Genomic DNA, 22963 nt, shown 5'->3' with positions numbered 1-22963 from the left:
ATGAAATTGATATAAAATTCAACATTTATTAAGCAGCTCTGTGCTAGGTACTATGCAGCTTGGCCCTTTAGAAGTTCACATTCTACTAGAGGCAGCTAGTGGTACAGTGGCTAGAGGGTTGGGCCTGGAGTCAGCAAGACTAGAGTTCAAATCCAGCCTCAGAGACTTTACTAGCCAGAAGACCCTGTCTGCCTCAGTTTCTTCAACTGTAATATGAAGATCATCATAGCACCTACCTCACAGGGTACTATACTTAGCACTGTGCCTAGCATAGAATAGGCACTTAATAAATATTTGTTCCCTTTTCTCTTCCTCCTACTAGAAGATAGATTTGAAAGGTAAGTAAATATGTGCTAATCCAAGTAGCTGGCGAGAGTACAAACAACTCAGAACAGGACTGGGAAAGGTATTACTGCGAAGGTAGCACCTGAACCTTGAAGCATTCCAAGAGGCAGAGAAGTATAAAAGGAGTACATTCCAGGCATATGGGACTGGACAACCCAGGCAGAAACACCAAGGTGGGAGAGAAAATGCTTAGTTCTGGAACTAGCAAGGACGGTTTGACTGGAAAGCCAGTGAAACATTTTTAAGGAAGGGAATGACAATCTGTGCTTGAGGAATACTACACTGGCAGTTGTACAGTGGAAAGAAGAAGAGGGGACAGACTAGAGGCAGGGATTTCAATAGTCCAAGCAAAAAGTGATGAAGGTGAACTAGCATGGCCACCCAGGGGAGAGAAGGGGGCTCTGGAGAGGTAGAATCTACAAGAAATGACACGTGGCAAAGCTGAGTGACTAGAAGGATGCTGGCTGCCACAACAGAAACCTGCCAACTCGGAAGAACGGATAGGCAAGGCGGCCGGGGAAGGGATCCATTTCGGAAATGTTGACTTTGAAAAATATAGATACCTTCGCTAATTTGCTTGTCATCCTCCTTGCTCAGGGGGCCACACAAGTCTTCTATGTAGCATTCCAATAAACCATAAATCACCTTCATTTGTATCTTCCCTTCACATTTTCATCTAGACACCAGTTTGTAAAACTGATATGCTACTCCAGGGTTAAGATGGCAGGGGCCTATTATCCTCATGTTAAGTGGGATTCACATTTTTTAAAAGATTAACAATACACCTAGTCAAGTCATATGATCAACAGTCTTTTTTGTTTTCTTTCAGAAAATCATACTTTTGGCCTGGGGTTTCAGGCTTTAGTCATATTCTAAAATCTACAGCAGAAAAAACACAATCCTTAAACTTCCAAGTTACTATCATATGGCCCAGGGAATAAGTTTGGACATCTCATTTGAAATCAGGCATTTCAAAGATCCATTTTAAACACCACTGAAACAATACTCAATTCATTTTGAAGTAAAAATGTTTTTTGTAACACCTGGCACATTTAAAAAAATACCCCAACTTTCCTGTTGACACAGCAGGACCGGTTTCACTTCAAAAAAGCTATTTACTACTTGGAAATTGTATTTCTTAAAGGTTCATCTCATCTAGTTGAATACTTGGTAGTCTAGCATCTGGGCCCACCTACACGCTTTTGTATCAGCCTGACTGAAAATGAAAACTTATATCTACAGACGTTCCCCCTTAAGACAATTTAGAAATCTCATCTTCATCTTACAAATAAACAAACTGGTTTGTTCATAAGTATTTATTCTTAAATAATTTGAAAAGATCCTCTGCCTCTAAGAATGCAATTTCTGACACAAAGATTCATATAAATAAAATTACAGATACATCCTAAGTGGAAACGTACTTAAAATGAACCTTCTTAAAGAATCCAGCAAAATAAGCAGAGACAATCACCTGAACCAGAAAAACCCAAAGCTCACTTGTCTTGGTTTGCTTCGACTGTACCCCTCAAACCTCAGGAATTTCCTATTAAAAAATAGCCTGGAAATCTTCTTTGTGTATGCTACAGAAGTTCGAACAATTGATGCTATTAAAGGTAGTCACAGAATCCACTGAAGACACAAACTGCAGAGCTTACTTGTTCTTTACTTATGGCTTTGGGGAAAAACTATAATTCTTACACTGGAAAAAAAAAACTCACTGTGGATGGATCACTTCTTTAGCCACGAAGTAAATATTAGGTCTTACAGTCAGTGTACCATGATAGCTTGTGATGAGGGTAAATGAGGCTGTAGTAGCACTGTACCCTTTTCAGTTGACGTTTTGTTACAAACTTGGCACAAGAAAACCTAGAAAAATATTTCAGAAGGCTCATGGGATGTTATATGATCATATAGCCAACTTGCCCAGGCTAGGTTCTCCCCACCAATGTTCTAAATACATATCTGTCTATACAAAATGGAGACGCTTTAGTGGGAAATTAAGGTTAAAAGGCAAAAAAAAAAAACAAAGAAAAATTATGAATTTAACAGTTTTAGGCATCTCTCAAATATTCTATAGGAATAAAACTATTAGTTACTCATTTTTCAAGATGCCCTTTCAATCTAAATCCTTAATGTTCAACTTCATCACTCACATCTATAATATTTGGGTTAGTTTTCCATGATATATTTTTTAAAACTGTATTAGTATCTGAAATTGATTTTTCCTAACACTATACTTACATAAGATAAACATAAAATAAAGTACTTACACCACTCCCAGCATATCGAACAATAAATAATAGATTCCCCTGACAGGACTTTGATGACCTGGCAAAGCCCGAGTGCTTTCAGCCAAAATCATATGAAACCATAAATCACTCTTTATTTTATAGAACATTTCAAAATGGATTCCTGCTTTCTACCTTGAAAGTCATTTCATGTGTTATTTATAACCAGTGAAGACCAGAATGGAAAGAAAATTGCATAGAACTAGAAAATTTACTGTGACTGCTTTTATAAAGGATAACTTCTTTTTAGGAAAAAAATTAAAATTACTGACAAGGAAAAACTCGCAAATACAACAAGCTTTTAGAGAGCCACATCCTTTCTTTTATAACTTAGTCTCAAATACAGACCTTGTGCACTGTCATAAACAACTGCAAACAGCATTAAGACGGCTGGGCTGAGTGGAGGAGATCCAAGTGAGAGCTGCCCAGTGAACTCCTCCTATTGCAAAGCCCTGGAATTGAATGACCCCCATCATATTAAATGCTGGATTGCAGCCGAAATGCCCGTTTTTTCATTGCTTCCTATCATCAATTGCATATTAACATTTTGTTGCCTGGATTTGCTCCTTGGCAATATTTTAAAATGGACAATAGTGGTCTAGGAAACTACTAAACCTTACGTGTAAATATCGTTTAAACATCTGAATCTATTATATCTACAATATCAATCACTCTGGTCCAGGACACGGCAGATTATTTTAAAGGGGCGGAATCATTTCAATATTGTGGGCTTACTTTTTAAGAGCCATTATACAATTTGGAACCACCATTTAAAACGTTCCCTTAACTCAGTGACTTGCTAAATTTTCATTTTTAAAAACACTTCCAGAGCTTTTCTAGTATCAGTTCTATAGACAAAGAATTCAGTTTGACAACATTTCCAGTGCTGGACAAGTTGGGAGGCCTAGAATAAGGACCCTGGTAACAAGTCACTCCTTCTTTCTGGGTCTTGGGTTGCTCATGTGTAAAAAGGAGGGAGTCAGACTTCATCTCTCAAGCGCCCTGCAGCTCTCTAAGGCTGATTTGGCTCCCATGTGCAATCCCTCCAGGCTTTCCTGGCTAGGGATTCCAGCAGCCTTGTCTTGGGACTTCAAATATTGTCTCCTGTTACCCTGGTCAACCAATATAATGTCACGGAAATTCCAAGATTCTAAGAACTAGTAACTGAATGAATCAAACTAGTAAACATTATAAGAAAAACAGACATCACAAAAGATTTACAGCCATGCGCTATTAGAAACACTGACTGAAGAAACATGGCAATTACACGTGAAAAAGTACATGTGCTTACTTCTGATATGTGCCCCTCTAGCTAGGCACGGAATATGGGGGTGGGAGGGGTATTTGTCAGACAAATGGGCAAAGTTATAGAAATAATTGGCATCCAGGTTTCTGTCAGAAAAGTCCCCATACTGCCTGTTGCATGTGCTAACAAAAGTCAAAAACTTGTCTAAATTTTTTTAAAATCCTTTTTTCTGATCCTATGTTTCAATGGCTAGTTTGTGAAATAGCATCTAGTACCTTGTGAGTACAATATTGAAGCCTACAGTTTAATGATTTAAGGCAGTTAGGTGGTACAGTAGATATAGCACTGGGAAATCTTGGCAAGTCACTAACCCCAGAATGCCTCAGTTTCTTCAACTGTAATTTGGGGATTAAGAATAACGCCTACCTCCCAAGGTTGTTGTGAGGATCAAATGAGATAATATTTGTAAAGCACTATATAAGAGAAAGCTTTTATTATTATTATTTTAAAGGGTTTCACGGTATACTGGAAAGAGCTCTGGAAATGAACAGTGAAGTAAGCAGAACCAGGAGAACAGTGTATGCAACAACTACAATAATGTAAAGGAAAATAACTCTGAAAGACTTCTGACCACTGATCAATGGGGTAAGCAATCATTACTTCAGCTCAACGGATCATACTTCTCTAGCTGTTGGCAAAGGCCGGGGCCTACAGGTGCAGAATGACGCATACGTTTTCAGTCACGGTCAAAGTATAAATCTCTTTTGCTACACTAATTTATCTTGTTATACTTAGCTTGAAGTTCTATTTGTAACAAAATAGGGCTTTTATTTTGTGAGGGTAGAGTAGTGCATTGATGAGTGACAGTGACACAAAAAAGAGAAAGAAAAAAAGAAAAGCACATCACTGGAACATTAAAAACTACACAGAACTGAGAGTGCAAAGAGGTTCAAGGGACAAAGACAAGCAGGGAAGTGTTGGTACTATCATGTTAAATTCAATATATACTTTTAAAAAAAGCAAGCTATTTAGAAGAGATATTTTTGGCTTCATATACAATCCTCTTTCTGTTATTTGTGCATAGAAATGTTGATGTTGATTGATGTTTAATGTCATAATAAAAAAAACTTCAAGTGGAAAGAGCACTAAACCAAGTCAAGGGATTTGGTTCTACTCCCAGCTCTGCCATTAACTAGTTGTATGACCCTGGTCAAGTCACCTAGTTCCTCTAGGTCTCATTCATATACAAATAGTCTCTTTGTGCTAAAATTTAAAAAAAATGAATGAATGATCCATAACTACATAAGGTAATATGTTCATACAAATCTAAGTAGGCTCACATCTCACTCTACAGTTGCTGTCCCAAGATTATTAAAATGTAAGGTTAGAAGAGAAGTATATTATATAACTGAAGAGGTACAATGCAGACCTCAGAGACTACATAATTAGAAATCGGGTCTGAAAAGTAGGGGAATGAACCCAAGTCCACTAATGTGAACCCTCTTCTTGGGCAAGTGATTTAACCAAAAGTCAAATACATACTGAATTTCAGAGGACTAAGGGTGAAGAGAAGCTATCAAAAAAATAATTCTTTGGAAAACACATTTTTAGTGATCTGACCTCTAGGTTATTAAAAAAAAACTACACTAACTCAAACTCTTCTAATGAAAGTTTAATTCAGTAATGCCAATATTTGCTAAAGACCTTTACCATTCCAGGAAATGAAACTGGCAGCCAAGCTACAGTTAATTCTACTCAATTTTCTTAAAAATAACGTTTATGTTCTATCAGTATGAATGACTGAAATGATCTTTTCACAGCAAATGGCATCCCAGCCCTGGCCTCCTCCCACCTAAAACACTAAGAATATTGAACCTGTGATCAGGAAAGCCAGTTTCTGTGGTAAGACTCTGCCTTACTTATATACCGCACAAGAAACACGACCCTCGCTGTATTACCAGGGAAGTCATGAAGTTAAAAAAGCTTCTGAATGAGATGGAGCACTGATCTCCAAAATGTAATAAAATCACACAAAAAAAGAACTAAGTGATCTTCAAAGATACAAAATGCACCAGAGGAATTAAACATATCACTGAAACCCCAGCTGATATGGAAATTGTACATTAAGAACGTACGAATTGAGTTTCAAATACATTCTACTGAAATTTATGAGAGTACATTGTACATAAATCAATATTTCAAAATAAGTAATCCAAATTTTGTCTCATTCCAAGCTTAAAGGAGAAATCCCCCTAGCCTCTTTCCCTTTTTGTCTAAGCCAAATAAGGAAAATCCAAATTGCAGCCTGTTCCAAATTGCTCCTTGGCTGCCTCTGCGTGTAAATTTAAAACAAAGCAAGGTAAACAGTAGGGTAACATGAAAGGCCAGTGGAAAATTATAATCTCCTATTTGGGTAAAAACCTGCCCAGGCTAACTGGATTTTGCATTTTGCATATTAAAAAGTCAGATGTTACCTTCAAGTACCTCCGAGACAACTTTATGGATAAAATTAACACTGCAGGCACAGATAATGGGGTTCCTAATAAGGAGAATTTCCAGAAGGACGAGCCTTGTCCCAAAAAAATCAAGACCTCTAAAGGGCTCGAGAGAGCCATTTAATCTTTTTAAAATTTTTTTAAAAGCAACAATGCACATTTTAATTTTAAAAAAAGAATAAATCACACTAGAAATAATGAAACAAAAGCATGGCACTATTGGTCTTATTTTCCAATTCCTTTCAAAAGAAAAATCTATACATTATTATAGTCTTTTAAATCAGCCCATCTGTTGAGACCAGTCAGAATTACTTGGGTAAGCCACATTCTCTACTACCTTAAGACAGCTCACTAAACCTAGGGCCACATTGAGAGGCAGACCTTCCAGGAACATGGAGGAAGCAGTCTTTCTGTATTGTTGGTCATGGCTGACACCACAGCTAGAGGAGAGCATTCAATTCCAGGTATCTCGTTTAAGGGAGGGCTTGGACAAGCTGGACTCCATCCAGTGAAGGACAAACAGGATGGTAAAGGACCTCAAGTTCAATCCATATGACTGACTGAAGATGTGGAGGCTTGGCCTGAAGAAGATACGGAAGTACTCACACTCTCATGTAGACAGTACTCCATCCATACCATTTGGCCTCAGAAGGCAAAACTAGGAGCTAGGAGTGGATCAGCCAAAGCAGAGAGAGACCTGACAGGTAACGCCAACATTTGAGAGATAAGGACACTGGGGGAGGTGGTCGCTTGCCCAAGTTTGCAAAGATAATCAGTGACAGAGTCAGGAAACGAACCCAGGTACCGTGACTCAGTCCAGCACTGGGGACAAAAGCTCTGCTGGGTTTGACGCCAGGAAAAACTTCCTAACAATAAGGGCTACCCAAAGGAGAAATGGGCTGCTGATTGTGGAGGTGGTGACCCAGTTTACCCTTGGAAGTCCTTAAGAGATGATCACTTGTCAGCCATGCGGCATGCAAGATTCTTTTCATGGCAGGATTTCGACTAGAGAGCCACTGAGGTCCTCTCCACCTCTGAAATTCTGGGATTCTGAGTCAAAAAAGAAAGGAAAGCAAGGCATATAACAGGATCATGACACTGAGTTTAAAATTCACTTTTGATCTTGAACAATCACCACTATCATTTATTAAGAGTCCACTGAATGCAGAACATTATGTTAGGCATAGGGGAAATATCCAGGATAAATAAGACAATTGAAGTCAACAAGCACTTATTAAGCACTTATTATGTACCAAGCACTGTTTTTAGCAATCTGGTAAGGAAATAATCAAAAGAGATAATATTTATATAGTGCCGTGAGGTCCGCAAAACACTTTGTATATATTACTTTATTTGAGTCTCACAACAACCTGGTGAGGCAGGCGCTACTACTATCCCCATTTTACAGATGAAGAAACCGATGCGGGATATGATGGAGAACCTGAAGCCTCCAGGCTACATGTGGCCTTCTAGGACCTCAGGTGCAGCCTTTTGACTGAGTCCAAATCCTTTTATTAAGGGGGTTTGTTCTGTGAAGTTTGGATTCAGTCAAGGGGCTGCACTTGAGGACCTAGAGGGCCACATGTGGCCTCGAGGCTGCAGGTTCCCCACCCCTGAGTCTTCCTGACTCCAGCTCCAACATTTACTATGGGAAGTTTTCTCCTTTGGAATAAGATATAAACACAGATGAACTATGATAACATAATAAGAATGACAACAATAAGAAGAGCATGTAAGCTTTGCAAGGCAATTTCCATATGTGAACTCATTGGGGCTGAAGAGGAAAGGTAGGATTCAAGGAGGAGATAGGATTCAAGTTTGACTTTGGAGAACAGACAAACAGGGGAGAGATTCTAGGCCTAGGTAACAGAGTGAGCAAGGCCTTGAAGCATGAATGGACAGCATATACTCAGGAAGAAAGTAGCATCATTTGACTAGAATGAAGAATGAGTGGAGAGAAGGGAGTAATCTGAGAAGAGCACCATACTGTAGAAGGGCTGGGAAGAGGGATCTGAACTTTATGCAGGAGGCAACAGAGATCCAATGAAGATGCTGGAATAGATGGATGATGGCTAGATGGCCCATTAGAGCAGTACAATAACAGATGATTTAGGGATTAGAGAAGAAAGATGGAACAACAGTATGGAAGGTCTTTTAAGGTTTAAGGACCATCCTAAAGACTACTATAGTGCAGCCTACCATCATTCCAGACATGACAATGCAAAATAAGGATAGTGATTCCAAGTCTAGGGGTGGGGAACCTGCGGCCTCAAGGCCACATGTGGCCTTCTAGGTCCTCGGGTGAGGCCCTTTGACTGAATCCAAACTTCCCAGAACAAATCGCCTTAATAAAAGTATTTGTTCTGTAAAACTTGGTCTCAATTCTCAAACTTTTTTTGGTTTCAAGACCCCTTTATACCCTTAAAATTACTGAGAACCCTCCCAAAGGGCTTTTATACATGTGGGTTATATCTTGATATTTATCACATTAGAAATTAACATGTTACAGTTATTATAAAAATAGCTTTGGCCTCACTGCTCACCTGAAAGAGTCTCAGGAGTCCCCAAGGGTCCCCAGGGACCCCAGACTGGACTTTGAAAACCACTACCCTAGAAAATTGTCATTAGCCACACAGTACACCACAGCTTGCGGGAGGTCTCTGTTTTTTTTGTCACTGCTTACCTTCTGATGAAGGTGAAGACCCTAGTAGAAGTACATATATATATATATATATATATATATATATATATATATATATATATATATATATACCAATAACGTACTTTCTATACACTATACCTGAATGGACAGTTATTAAACCTGGAGTCACAGAATGAGGACCCATCAAACTAAATTTCATTTGAAAAGTTTCATTTCCACTCCTAATTCCTCTGTCCAATAACCACTACCACCCATACTTTAAGGTTTCCAAAGCATTTTTCTCACAACTACCCTGTTAAGTAGACAAGCCAAGTAGTATTATAGTCATTGAATGGATAAGGAAACTAAGTCTCTTGCCCAGGGCCACACAGAGATCATTCCCACCTCAAACCTAAGTCTCCAAGCATAGGGCTCCAGGACATCATACTACTTCTCACCTCCTCCAACTCCTGTACCTTTAAGGAGACCACCACAGGGCACAGGTGTGAGTTGACTATGATGGAATGATATTTTTAAAAAACTAAGGAGGGAAAAAGAGGGATGCACTGGGAGAAGGGGGGCGGGGAGAGGTAGAGCAGGGAAAATTACCTCACATAAAAGAGGCACAAAAGAGTTTTTACAGTGGAGAAGAAGATTGGGCGAATGGGGGACCCACAGACAGGGCTTGAACCTTACTCTCATTGGAATTTGCTCAAAGAGGGAATAATATACCCACTCAGTTGAGTATGGAAATCTAGTTCACCCTATAGGGAAATGGAAGGGAAGGGAATAAGAGAAGGCAGGGGAATGATAGAAGGGAATGCAGATTGGTAGACGTGGTGGTCATAAGCAAAACATTTTTAAGGAGGGCCAGGGTGAAAGGAGAGAGACAGTACGATAAAAGGGGAAAAGTAGAATGGAGGGAAATACACAGTAATCATAACTGTGAATGTGAATAGGATGAACTCATCCATAAAGCAAAAGTGGAGAGCAGAATGTATTAAAAACCAGACTCCAACAATATGTTGTTTACAAAAAAAACACACTTGAAGCAGATAGACACAAACACAGTAAAGGTAAGGAGCTAGAGCAGAACCTATTATGAGTCTGCTGAAGTTTAAAAAAAAAAGCAGGGATAGTAATCATGATCCCAGACAAAGCAAAAACAAAAATAGATCTAAGTAAAAGAGATAAGGAAGGAAACTACATCTTGCTAAAAAGATACCATAAACAATGAAGTAATATCAATACAAGTTTATATGCACCAAATGGTATAACATCCAAATTTTTAACGGAAAAGTTAAATGAGTTACAGGAGGAAATAAACAATAAAACTAAAACTATACTAGTGGGGGACCTCAATAGTCCCTTCTCAGAACTACATGAATCTAACCAAAAAAATAAACAAGAAAGAAGTGAAGGAGATGAACGGAATTTTGGAAAAGTTAGATATGACAGACCTCTGAAGAAAATCAAATGGAAATAGAAAGGAATATACCTTTTTCTCAGCGGTACATGGCACCTACACAAAAACTGACCATGTATAGGGCATAAAAACCTTTCACAATCAAAGGCAGAAAAGCAGAAATATTAAATGCATCCTTTTCACATCATGATGCAATAAAAATTTCATTTAATAAAGGCCCACAGAATGATACATTAAAAATTAATTGGAAACGAAATAATCTAATCCTAAACGACGAGCAGGTCAAAGAAAAAAATTCATAAAAACAATCAATAATTTCATTCAATAGAATGGCAATCATGAGACTACACATCAAAATTTATGGGATGCAGCCAAAGCAGTACTTAGGGGAAAATTTATCTCTCTAAATGCTTACATCAATAAAATAGAGAAAGAGCAGATCAATGAATTGGACATGTAACTTCAAAAAAAACTAGAAAAAGAACAAATTAAAAATCTCCAATTAAACATCAAATTAGAAATTCTGAAAATCAAAGGAGAGATTAATAAAACTGAAAGTAAGAAAACTATTAAACTAATAAAACTAGGGGCTTTGTTTTATGAAAAAAATAAAATAGATAAACCATTATTTAATTTGATTTTAAAAAAGAAAGAAGAAAACCAAATTACCAGTACCAAAAATGAAAAAGGTAAAAGCCCCACCAATGAAGAGAAAATAAAATCAATTATTAGGAGCTATTTTGCCCAATTATATGCCAATAAATCTGACAATCTAATAGATGAATATTTACAAAAATATAAATTGCCCAGATTAACAGAAGAGGAAATTGAATAACTAATCTCACCTTAGAAAAAGAATTGAATAAGCCATCAATGAGCCCCCTAAGGAAAAAAAAATCCATAGGACCAGATGGATTCACAAGTGAATTCTATCAAACATTTAAAGAACAATTAATTCTAATACTATATAAACCATTTGGAAAAACAGGCAAAGAACCTTTTATGATACATATGGTGCTGATACAGGCAAAAAACAGAGAAGAAAACTACAGGATATCAATGTAAAAATTTTAAATAAAATACTAGCAAGGAGATTAGACCAATATATCACAAGTATCACACCCTGTGACCAGGTGGGATTTATACCAGGAATGCAAGAGTGGTTCAACATCAGGAAAACTATCAGCATAACTGACCATATCAATAACAAAAACAACAACAATCATATGATTATCCTGATAGATGCAGAAAGAGCTTTTGACAAAATACAACACTCATTCCTATTAAAAACATTAGAAAACATAGGAATAAATGGAGCTTTATGTAAAATAATAAATAGTATTTATCTAAAACCATTAGCAAGCATTATCTACAACAAGATAGATGCCTTCCCAATAAAATCAGGGATGAAACAAGGATGCCCATTATCATCACTATTATTCAATATTGTAGTAGAAATACTAGGAATAGCAATAAGAGAAGAAAAAGAAATTTAAGGAATTAGAACAGGCAACATGGAAACAAAACTAACATTCTTTGCAGATAATACTTAGAGAATCAACTACAAAACTAGCTGAAAGCAATAAAAACTTTAGCAAAGTTTCAGGATATAAAATAAACCCATATAAATCATCAGCATTTCTATATGTTACCAACAAAGTCCAACAGTAAAAGATAGAAGGAGAAATTCCATGTAAAATAATTGTAGACAATGTAAAATACTTAGGAGTCTACCTGCCAAAACAGACCCAGGAATTATATGAACACAATTACAAAGCACTTTTCACACAAATAAAGTCCGATCTGAACAATTGGAAAATTATTAATTGCTCATAGGTAAGCCAAGCCAATGTTATTTATAAAAATGACAATTCTACCTAAATTAACTTATTTGTTCAGTACCATACCAATCAAACTGCCCAAAAATATTTTATAGAGCTAGAAAACAGTAACAAAATTTATCTGGAAGAACAAAAGGTCAAGTATATCAAGGGAATTAATGAAGAAAAAATGTGAAAGAAGGTGGCCTTGCTTTACCAGATCTCGAACTGTATTACAAAGCAGTAATCATCAAAACAATCTGGTACCAGCTAAGAAATAGAGTGGTAGATTAATAGAATAGATTGGGTACACAATATACAGTAGGTAATGGCTATAGTAATCTAATGTTTAATAAACACAAAGATCCCAGCTTTTTGGACAAGAACTCGCTATTTGACAAAAACTATGGGGAAAACGGGAAAGCAGTTTGGCAGAAACTAGGTATAGAGTACAGACCGTCCCACACTGTATTACCAAGATAAGGTCAAAATGGGTACGTGATTTAGACATAAAGAGTGATACCATAAACAAGTTAGGGGAGCATCGAAGAGTTTACTAGATCTGTGGATAAGGGAAGAATTCATGACCAAACAAGAGAGGGAGAGCATTACAGGATATAAAGTGGATAATTTTGATTACATTAAATTAAAAGGTTTTGCAAAACAAAACCAATGCAGCCAAGATTCGAAGGAAAGTAGAAAATGGCGGAGGGCGGGGGGGGGGGGAATTTTACATCAAGTTTCTCTGATAAAGGCCTCATTTCTCAAATATACAGAGAAGTGACTCAAATTTATAACACAAGTCATTCCCTGATTGATAAATGGTCAAAAGATACAAATAGGCAGTTTTGAGATGAAGAAATCAAAGCTATCTATAGTCATACGAAAAAATGCTCGAAATAACTTTTGATTAGAGAAGTTTAAAAAAAAAAGACCAACTCTGAGGTACCACCTCACAACTATCAGATTGGATAATAGGGCAGAATGTGGAATATTCAGAACACAGAATAATATGACAGAAAAGGAAAATGACAAATGTTGATGGAGATGTGGGGAAACTGGGACATTAATGCACAGTTGGTAGATTTGTGAACTGATTCAACTATTCTGGAGAACAATTTACCCAAAGGGCTATCAAACTGTGCATACCCTTTTACCCAGCAATACCATTACTAGGTCTGTATCCCAAAAAGATTAGAAAAAAAATGGAAAAGGACCTGTATGTACAAAAATGTTTCTAGCAGCTCTTTCTGTGGTGGTAAAGAATTGGAAACCAAAGGGATACCCATCAATTGGGGAATGGCTAAACAACTTGGGGTATCTGATTGTGATGGAATATCACTGTGCTACAAGAAATGACAAGCAGGATGCTTTCAGAAAAACCTGGAAAGACCTACATGAACTGATGCAAAGTGAACTAAGCAGAACCAGGAGAATATCATACACAATAACAGCAATATTATACGATGATCAACTGTGAATAAGTCAGCTATTCTCAGCAATACAAACATCCAAAACAATCCCAAAGAACTTATGATGAAAAATGCTATCCAGCTCCAGAGAAAGAACTGCTGTGGTCTGAATGCAGAACAAAGCTTACTATTCTTTTCTTTCTTTTTTCAGGTTTTTTGTCTGTGTTTTCTTTCACAACATGACTAATACGGAAATATTTTGCAAGATAGTACATATATAACATACATCAAATGGCTTGCCTTCTCGATGAGGGAGGTGGGGAGGGAAGGAGAGAGAGAATTTGGAATTCAAAATTTTAAAAAGGAAATGTTAAAAATTGTTTTTTTCATTTAATTGGAAAAAATTAAATATTTTTTAAAAAAACCAACAACAACCCCACTGGCCAAGTTGTCAGCTAAGTCTTTTCTTCTGTATGCTATCCTCATGATCAGATTTAAAAAAAAAAAAAGTTCCAATATGATGACACTGGTGCAATTATATTTTGATAGAATGAAAATCAAAACATTAAACATACACTGTCCTTTCTGGGATACACTGAAAACACCTTCAAAATTTAAACATCAGACCTTTTCTGTCAGAGAATTACATAATCTTATGTCTCCAACTCCTCTGTGATCTGTAAAATGTGAACAGGCACCAGCAACATTTTAAAAGGCTGATATCACTTTCCGAATCATTCATAAACACATCAGGAACATTTCAGAGTTTCAGTTTAAAAAACCTCGCGTGGAAATTGGAAAACAGATGATTTGGCATGAGTAACAGGTCAATTATATGGAATTATAATTATTTGTGTGTATTGGGAGTTTATGTTAAACATGAGAATGTGAGAGTGAGCAGCAGTATTTGATTTTAATTGCTAAAGCCTGGGTTATCCAAAACATCATGAGAACACTGGAGAAAATGAGAAAATGACATGAGGCTAGGGAGCTGAGACGCCTGGTACAGAGGGAACTCGAGGAACAGATGCAGCCCTCTCAGAGGGATTGGCTTAAACTTCTGATTTACAGGATGGAGTCGGCTTCTCCCCGAGAGTCTGCTCCACACTTAGACAACTCTCTTTGCCTTTCTAGGTACTGAGAGTGCAAGCCGTACATCCCCATCAATATATGGCTGAAGAATTGCAAAGCATTTTTCACAGAAACAGCAAATTTGAAGTCTTTCTTTAGCTCCTTCACCATCCCTTACACTGACAAGGGAAAGTTCCACATGAAGTACCAAATAAGACAAATGGTAAACATGTTCCAAACCTGTAGGCAAAACAAAGGATAAATAACCCTAACTGGTCAGCATGACACAATGGAAGGCTTCAGAGGGAAATGTGTAAGCCCCCAAATAAGACCATAGGAGGAGGGGCAGTGTGGCAGGAAAGGAAGCAAGGCCAAGGGAAGATGAATCAGATACTCAAGCAATTCCACCAACCTACAAACAGGTCAGTGACCCTTTGCCAACAGGCAACTGGGCAAGGCCATAGGATGAAACCTCAAGAGGTCATCTAACCCAATCCCCTCACTTTGCAGGGGAGGAAACCGTGGTCTCACCAAAGTGACATGACTTGCCCAAGATCATATGGACATTAAGTAGCAGATACAGGATCCAAATATAGTTTTACTCAACACACCGCAGCGGTGTAAAAGGAAGCAAGAAGGGTGAAGGGGGTCATGGTACATAAAACTATATCAACAGAGTATTCTCATGACATCTGCGTGGAAAAAATGGGAAGCTATATTAAGTGAGCCAACCAAAAAGATGTATTATCTTCCTCACTGCTTCTCACTGTGATGTACGTTTGGTCTAAACCACCAAACAAAGGGATGGAGGTCTGGGCATAAAGGCAGAGGGAAACATGATCAGTCTTAGGATCTCAAGCTTGAAGGAGTCCTCATCTACTCCAACTCCTTCATTTTTTTTACACCTGAGGACACTGTGGCCCCAGGAAGTAAAAAGACTTGCTTAAGGCATCACAAAGAAGTGGTCATCTTTGAATATTCATCCTCTGATTCCAAACCCATTGCTCTTAGAATTTTAATGATCAAAGTGCAATGTCACAGTCCTTTCCACTGAAAGGGACAGATAGAGAGTCAAAGGACTGGACATCTAGTTGCAGCTCAGGTACTTTATTTCCAATGGAGGTGGTACAATGGAGAGAGGAATGGACCTGCCATCAGGAAGACCTCAGTTCAAATCCAGCCTCATACGCTGGTTGGTTGTGTGACCCTGGGCAAGTCACTTAAACTGCATGCCTCAGTTTCCTCAACTATAAAATGGGGATAATAAAAGCCCCTACCTCCCAGCATTGCTTAAAGGAGATAACATATCTTTGCTATGCAAACCTTAAAGCACTATATAATGCTATTAATTTCACTTTACCTTTTTTCAAGAAAATCTTTCTAAAAAAGAGTATTTCACACTTTGCTTTCACAAAGCAAAGGGGAAAAAAATCCCACCTTTCCATGATGATTCAGGATCATGATTTCAGATAACAAGTCACAGGGTCTGAGAGCTAAAGGCAGAGTGCAAATACCCCATTTTCCAGATGAGGAGCTCCAAAAACCCTCCATTATTTGGTCCAAGGCATCCAGCTCCTTAGAGGCAGAGGACCAGAACCTGGGTCTCCTTGGTCCTGATCTTCCTATCTCAACTGTTTTGTTAGGCTGTCTTTCAGTGGTGGCCTAGGGAATGACTGCAGAGCTGGTGGGGAGGGGGGCTATTTGTCCCTATACAAAAGGGTCAGAAACTGCTAGGTGTTAAGAGTTGGGCCTTTTTCCTTCAACTTTTTGTCTTCTCCAATGCTGTCAGCCTGGTTTATGTCAATACATGATATACCTTCTATTTTGCTAATTGGGGATAGGATTGTCTTGCCTGTTAGAACAGCAGAGCTTGGTTGGGCTCCTCAATCAATGAAGCCAAGGAAGCTTTAGAAGACAGATATCCTGTCACTCACTTTCCCCATCCTCTCACCCCCTGGGGTCATTTTTCCCCTCTCAAATCTCTCAAAGCCCTTTATGGGAACTTCATCCAATTAGAAGAGTGGAAAGAAACAGAGACCATCTTTCTCGACCTGTGTCATACCCACCAAATGGCCCTCCAGCAACAGGGAATCCACTGCCTCCTGAGGTGGCCCACTTCACTTCTAAATACCTCTAATTGTTGTACCACTGCTGCTACTTCTGCCCTCTGTGGCCAAGAGGCCCAAATCAAAGGTCCTTTCTAAGTGCCAACCCTTCTCTCCCCCAAGCTCAATATTCCCAGTTCTTTCAGCTGAGACTAGGATGGCATGGTATCAAGGTCCTTCAACACCCTGGCTGACCTCCCCAGCATGCTCTAACTGATCACTGACCTTCCTAATAAAGGCACACAGACCTGAAAATAATACTCCAGAGATGATGTGACCAGAAAGGAGCACAGTAGGGCTGTCACCAACTTATTCCTGGACACTGTATCTTTCAGGGTTTCCTTGACTCACGCTAGCTTTCAGTCCAGTAAATACCCCTAATTTCTTTCAGATCAACTATATGACCAGATGAACCTCCTCCATCTTGAACTTGTGATGGTAAATGTTTGCAACCAATTGGAGACATTTAACCCTCTTCGGATTCATCTTATTAAATTCATCCCAATGTGCTAAGAGCCTGTCAGGATAATTTTATACCCTAATTGCCAACTAACATGTTAACTAGTCCTCCCTGGCTTTATCATCTGAGAAGCATGCCATCTATCCCTTTATCTAAATCATTGGTAACCATTATAAACAGCTGTCCCCCACCCTTCCAAAAGTTTCAGGACTTGCAGTTTTTCACAAAAGAGTCAGACAGGCCAGTAAAGCAACAGGCCTTTATTATGGCACATTTTTTAACACACAAATGAAGGCCCAAGGCCTTAAGCCAAACACCCTGAGTCAGAGGCATGGAGAAACATTGGGCAAGGGGGTGGGGTGGGGAGGTAGGGGCTCCAGGGCAAAGGATGTGTCTAGATCTCAACTGCCAGAGCCTAATGTGATTGTCTTCAGGGGCCACAGCAGGAAAAATTAAGCATGTGGGAAGCAAAAGGGACGCAGTAACGATGATCTCTTGGTAAAGTTGCCTTCCAACTTGGCACACCCAGGTTCCACCAAGCTTTCCTCTTCTCTTCCTGGTTGATGTGTGTGATGGCTTGGTTCTTCCTCTCTTCCACATGCCAAAGCAATTCTGGGTTTTACAAGAAGGGGTCACAGGATCATAGAATTATAGAATGGGAAATAGAAGGGACCTTAGAGGTCATATAGTCCAAACTCCCCATGTCATAGATGATGAAAATGAGGCCTGGAGGGGTTAAGTGATGAGATAATGAATATCAAGTACTTAAAGAGAAATATAAATGTGAGTTTTATTATTGCCCAAAGTAACAGCGGCAGAACTAGGATTCAAACTCAAGCCCTCTGACTACAAATCAGATGGGCTCCCCAGCTCAGATATCAAAGGCTCAGAGATGCTTGTGATTAAGATGGCAAACCTAGAAAACTTTCTAGAAAAGGCAAAAGGGGAGAATATGTCCAGAACAGAGGCAGCCTACCACAAGTGAGTCTTAGGGGTCTCAAAGGCTTAGGGGATTATCAGAATAGCAGAGGGCCAAAGACAAACCCCTGGGGCACTCTACTAGAAACCACCTTCCGGTTTGTTTTTGGTTTTTTTGCTTTTTGGCAGGGCAATTGGGGTTAAGTGACTTGCCCAAGGTCACACAGCTAGTAAGTGTGTGTCAAGTGTCTGAGGCCCGGTTTGAACTCAGGTCCTCCTGACTCCAGGGCCGGTGCTCTACTCACTGAGCCACCTAGCTGCCCCTAGAAACCACCTTCTAACTGACCATCAAACCTTAGGCATGGTCATTTAAGCAGTTCTGAATGCACTTCACTATATTAACATCTGGCCCACATCATTCCATTCTGTCCAAAATAGCATGAGATGTGGCTAAAATCTGGAAAAAATAGCTACAGTTCTTTCCCTTCATCTACTGATCTAAGATTGGGTTAACTGAGGTTAACTGGGAATACTCTGTTCTTGAAAAAGCCACTCTGACTCTGTAAGATGTTCACTAACAATTCTTTTAATGATTTCATCAGAAACCTAGGTCAAGCCAATGGCTCCCCAGCTGCAGACTCCTCTTTCTTCTCTTCTTTTTTTAAAACTTGGACAGCATTTATGTCTCTTCATTTAGCATCATTTATCAAAGATCACAGAGTGAGTTAACAATCACATCCAACAGTTTTTTTGGGTTTTTTTAGTATCCAGGGAAGTAGTTCATGTAGAATTGGTGACTTGAACTCATGAGGAACAGAATGTGCTCTCCTCCTATCTATTTCCATATTTCTCTCACATCTGTGTCACCCTTCTATCTGTCATTTTCAGCATTCGTTTGAAGCTGCTAGACAGCAAGGCCTCTGTTATCTCTCTGGATCTCCACGTCAGTGGTTTTGTTGCTGCATGAAATCCCTGCAACAAGGAAGATGACAGTCCCTCTGTGACTTAGGAGACGGTCTTTTGAGACCTGCAGTGACTGAAAAATTTACCAACACGATATAGAGCCCCTAAGAAATCAGTTAAAGCAGTCTTTGGATAACGGCTATATAGTCTGTCATCTGTCTTGTATTCTGAGCCTTTCCACCTTGGTAGATCCCTGTCAGAGCTTGGAGTCAAATTGTCATAATCTTTGAGACCTTCCATGCCATAAAAAAGCATTAAGGTGGAGTTTGAGGGAAAGTTAGACCCCTACTTATTGAGTAAATGAATTTCTTTTGGCTGCTCCAAGGCCCTTCTTGCTTACCTTTCCAGTTTTGAGCTGTGTTCTACATAGTTGAGATTGCTAGAGGAACCAACACTGTACCTGTATGTTTGACCTCTAACCCAGGATTCTTTCCAATATCCCACAAAACAAAATGTGCATTAACGTGAGGGAAAAGGGAAAGAAAAAGGTGGCCACTTAGGAACATAAGCTCCATTATTGGTAAAAAACCGCAGAAGAGATTTCCAAGGCCCTCTTCTCTCCATGAGTACCTTGAAGTCAGAAAACCCATTTCTTCTTAATGAGCAAAGTGGATGCATCCTTTTATGTTCTCACTGTCCCCTCTATTTTATCTCTACTTAAAAATTATTTCATTAGCTTCCACTTGAAGGCTCAATGCACTAGCTACATTTTTATGAAAGGGAATGGATTTAATTTAAAAGGATGCACACAGAATTGTTTCAGTTTTAAAAACATAATTTCCAAAGAAAACTCTCTCCCTCTAATATGGCCCAACAGAAATTAACCAAGGTCAACAGGGTTTAAAAGGAGACTCACAGATGACTTTATTTGATAATGGTAAATGCTTTCTTGATGACATTTTAACGAACTAAATTTCCTAAAAGAAATATTGCATCTCAGTACATTTTGCTAAGCTTCTGCTATAGTCATGATTAATTTTTTAAATAAAAATTCTGCTTTTTCTATGATTCACTCAACTAATGCATTCGGTAATGGAAAATGAATTCCAGGAAGTCCTTTTATAAGTGTTATATTCAAAATAAAGTCAAATCATTCCAATTTAATTAACAAACCTAATTTTACTTTTAAATATTAACATGTAAGCCCCACTTTACCAGTGTTCATTTGAGCTCTTTTTGATCCAGTTCTACTTCTACAGCATATAATAAACAGCAAATCCTTAGAGCCTAAAAGAAATCAGCGTCCCTAATAGAATCTAAATCTGTCATTATTAAGAGAAACCTTAAAATGCATTACTGTATGTGGAATTTAAAAGTATGTCAAATAAGTTCTTCCCATACATGCAGGAATAACGCTTTCTCCCACTACACCAGATTCTTCCTGCTGTAGTATTTCATGTCAATTATGGCACTTTCTCACCACCAGAGTTCAATTATCACAGATTCAACACAGGATAAGTTCCATACTTTCAATTACGTCATTACACAAAATGTTTATTCCAAGAATTAGCATTAGCTAATTACAAGAATTAGTGAGTCTAAGATGTTAACCTGAAACAAGTGAACAAAAACCTCATAATGATTTCAGCAACTTAAAAAAAAACCCACTAAAATCCTGAGCATCGAGATTTTAAAAACAAACAATACCACACACTAAAGTGGATCTGTTTTCACTTTTCAGGACAGACTAGGCCCTAGTCTAGTCCTTAGGTGCAGCCTTTTGACTGAGTCCTAGTATTATACAACAAATCCTTTTATTAAGGAGATCTGTTCTGCGAAGTTTGAATTCAGTCAAAGGGCTGCACTTGAGGACCTAGAGGGCCACATGTGGCCTCGGGGCTGCAGGTTCCCCACCCCTGGCCTAGGCAGAATGAAACGTGAATTTTAGAGAAGTTTCTTTTTTCCATGTCTTCTCTTCATCCTCTCCAAAACGAAAAGCAATTCCACTTTGCTTTCATCTAACATCTATTCACTGGAGACATACGAAAGCTATGTATAATTGCAGTTACAACACACTTAAGTTTTCTTCTTAGAGAAATTCGATGTGAAACCTTCATTCACTCCAACCCTTAAAATATCGTGGTTGTTGGCCGCTAACCCGGAAACGGTTTGCAGGATGGCCAGAATCAAGGAAAATGAAGCATCCTAGGAGTTTCTCTCACCTCTACTCATCTTGGGCATGAGGTAGTCCCATTCAGCAGACCATTCAGAGGTCCTATGACAAAATTAATATACTTGTATTTTTAAAGGAAAGAAAGTATCAGTTGTCCCCTGCCACAACGAAAGTTCTATATTTTCTTCCTCTACGAGCATCCCACGTGATGCGTGAAATAATGTAACACCAAGTTAAGGCAGACAAATCATAGATCAGGATTGCCCATCAACCAAACTTCTCAGAAAATTTGGCAGTGGGCAGGCCGGCGGGAAAAGAAAATGTTTTCTTGGACAGGAGAAAAAGTGACCCTCAAGTAAAAAGAGCCGGGACTGCCTCCAACCACCCCGTTTACTCCCCGCCCCCCACCCCGGCATTACGCCTCCAAAAGGCACTACAGACCAAATGGCTCCCTTGCCACTGCAGTTGGCAATTTTCGGCAGCACAAAACAGCTCTTGAACTTGTGCTTGGAGGAATCGAGTACCTAAGAATTTAAAGAACGGGGAAAGAGCCAGAAAGAGTGGGCAAGGTCACCCGGAAGGCAGTGTACGAGAGGAGCCCTAGCAGATCCTCTCCAAATGAGAGCCCCCTAGCCCAGCCCAGCCCCCGCCCCCCCCCCACTCCCACCCCACCGCAGTACGGAATGAAAATATCCCGGGTTCGGACTGCCGACTCCCGCCGGGATCATAGTACAGTTAGCCCAGCCCCGCCTCGGAGCGCCAAGGACTGGCGCCGACTCGGGCAGCCCCGGAGGAGCCCCGAACGCCCTCCTCGGGCACCAAGGCCCGCCGCCCGTCCAGAAGGCACGGCCCGCCCGAGGTCAAGTCCTGAAGCCTTACGTACCGGTCCCTATCACCACCACATCGAACTCCGAAGGGAGTTTGTCGGCCATCTTGAGAGGGGAAGAGTCACGTGACGAGATCTGCCGGAAGTGGCGTCTCGATTCTTCGTCCTCGGCCGGAACCAGAAGCGCAATGCGCTGTGGGGATTGTAGTTCCTGATTGGACCGAAGACAAGGATCGTTGTGGGGAGGCAGCATTTGAACCCGGCACCTGTTCGCTGCAAGCCAGGAAGCTAGGTGATGTTGTGGATAGAGTAGTGTCCCTCGAAACAGAAAGACTGAAGTTCAGATTCAGCCTCAGACGCTGGCTAGTTGTGTGACCCTCGGTAAATCACTTCCCCTCTGTTTGCTTTTCTCTCTCCAATTGTAAAATGGCGGCGCTAACAGCGCCGGTCTCCCAGAGCGCTTGTGGAAACCACAGGAGACGATATGAACGTTAAGAACGCACCAAAATCATAATATGATATAGTGGGAAGAAACTTCCCAATAGTGAGTACCATATTTTCAGCAGGTAATATATTTAGCCAGTAATAAGAGTCATAGAGGGTAAGACCTGCAGGCAACCTCCTTGCTCACACACCCCTCCCCCCCCCTTTTTTTACAGGTGAGGAAACTGAGTAACAGAGCAGAGAATGGAACCTAGGTCAGCCCCTGGTTAGTGTCTTTTTCCACTACAAAGTATCTCGGGTTTTAATTCTCCACACTGAGATCTGGTTGGCTTTGTGACCCAGAAGAATTTGAAAATCAAAAAATAGGGGTTTAACAGATATATGGTGAGT

At 39.5% G+C, this 22963-nt stretch overlaps 1 protein-coding gene across 1 annotated transcript in view; it reads right to left on the bottom strand.

The window, feature by feature from the left end:
* CHM (CHM Rab escort protein) overlaps positions 1-22240 on the bottom strand; it is a 214523-nt gene extending 192283 nt beyond the window's left edge. Inside the window, exon 1 of the mRNA XM_036740069.1 lies at positions 22187-22240. Within this exon, the coding sequence (XP_036595964.1) occupies positions 22187-22235 (49 nt within the window). The 5' untranslated portion in view covers positions 22236-22240. The remainder of the gene's footprint in view (positions 1-22186) is intronic.
* Positions 22241-22963: the final 723 nt, after the last annotated feature.

Source organism: Trichosurus vulpecula, chromosome X, assembly GCF_011100635.1.
Source record: "Trichosurus vulpecula isolate mTriVul1 chromosome X, mTriVul1.pri, whole genome shotgun sequence".
Classification (NCBI taxonomy): domain Eukaryota; kingdom Metazoa; phylum Chordata; class Mammalia; order Diprotodontia; family Phalangeridae; genus Trichosurus; species Trichosurus vulpecula.
This window is presented reverse-complemented; position numbering and strand designations above follow the sequence as displayed.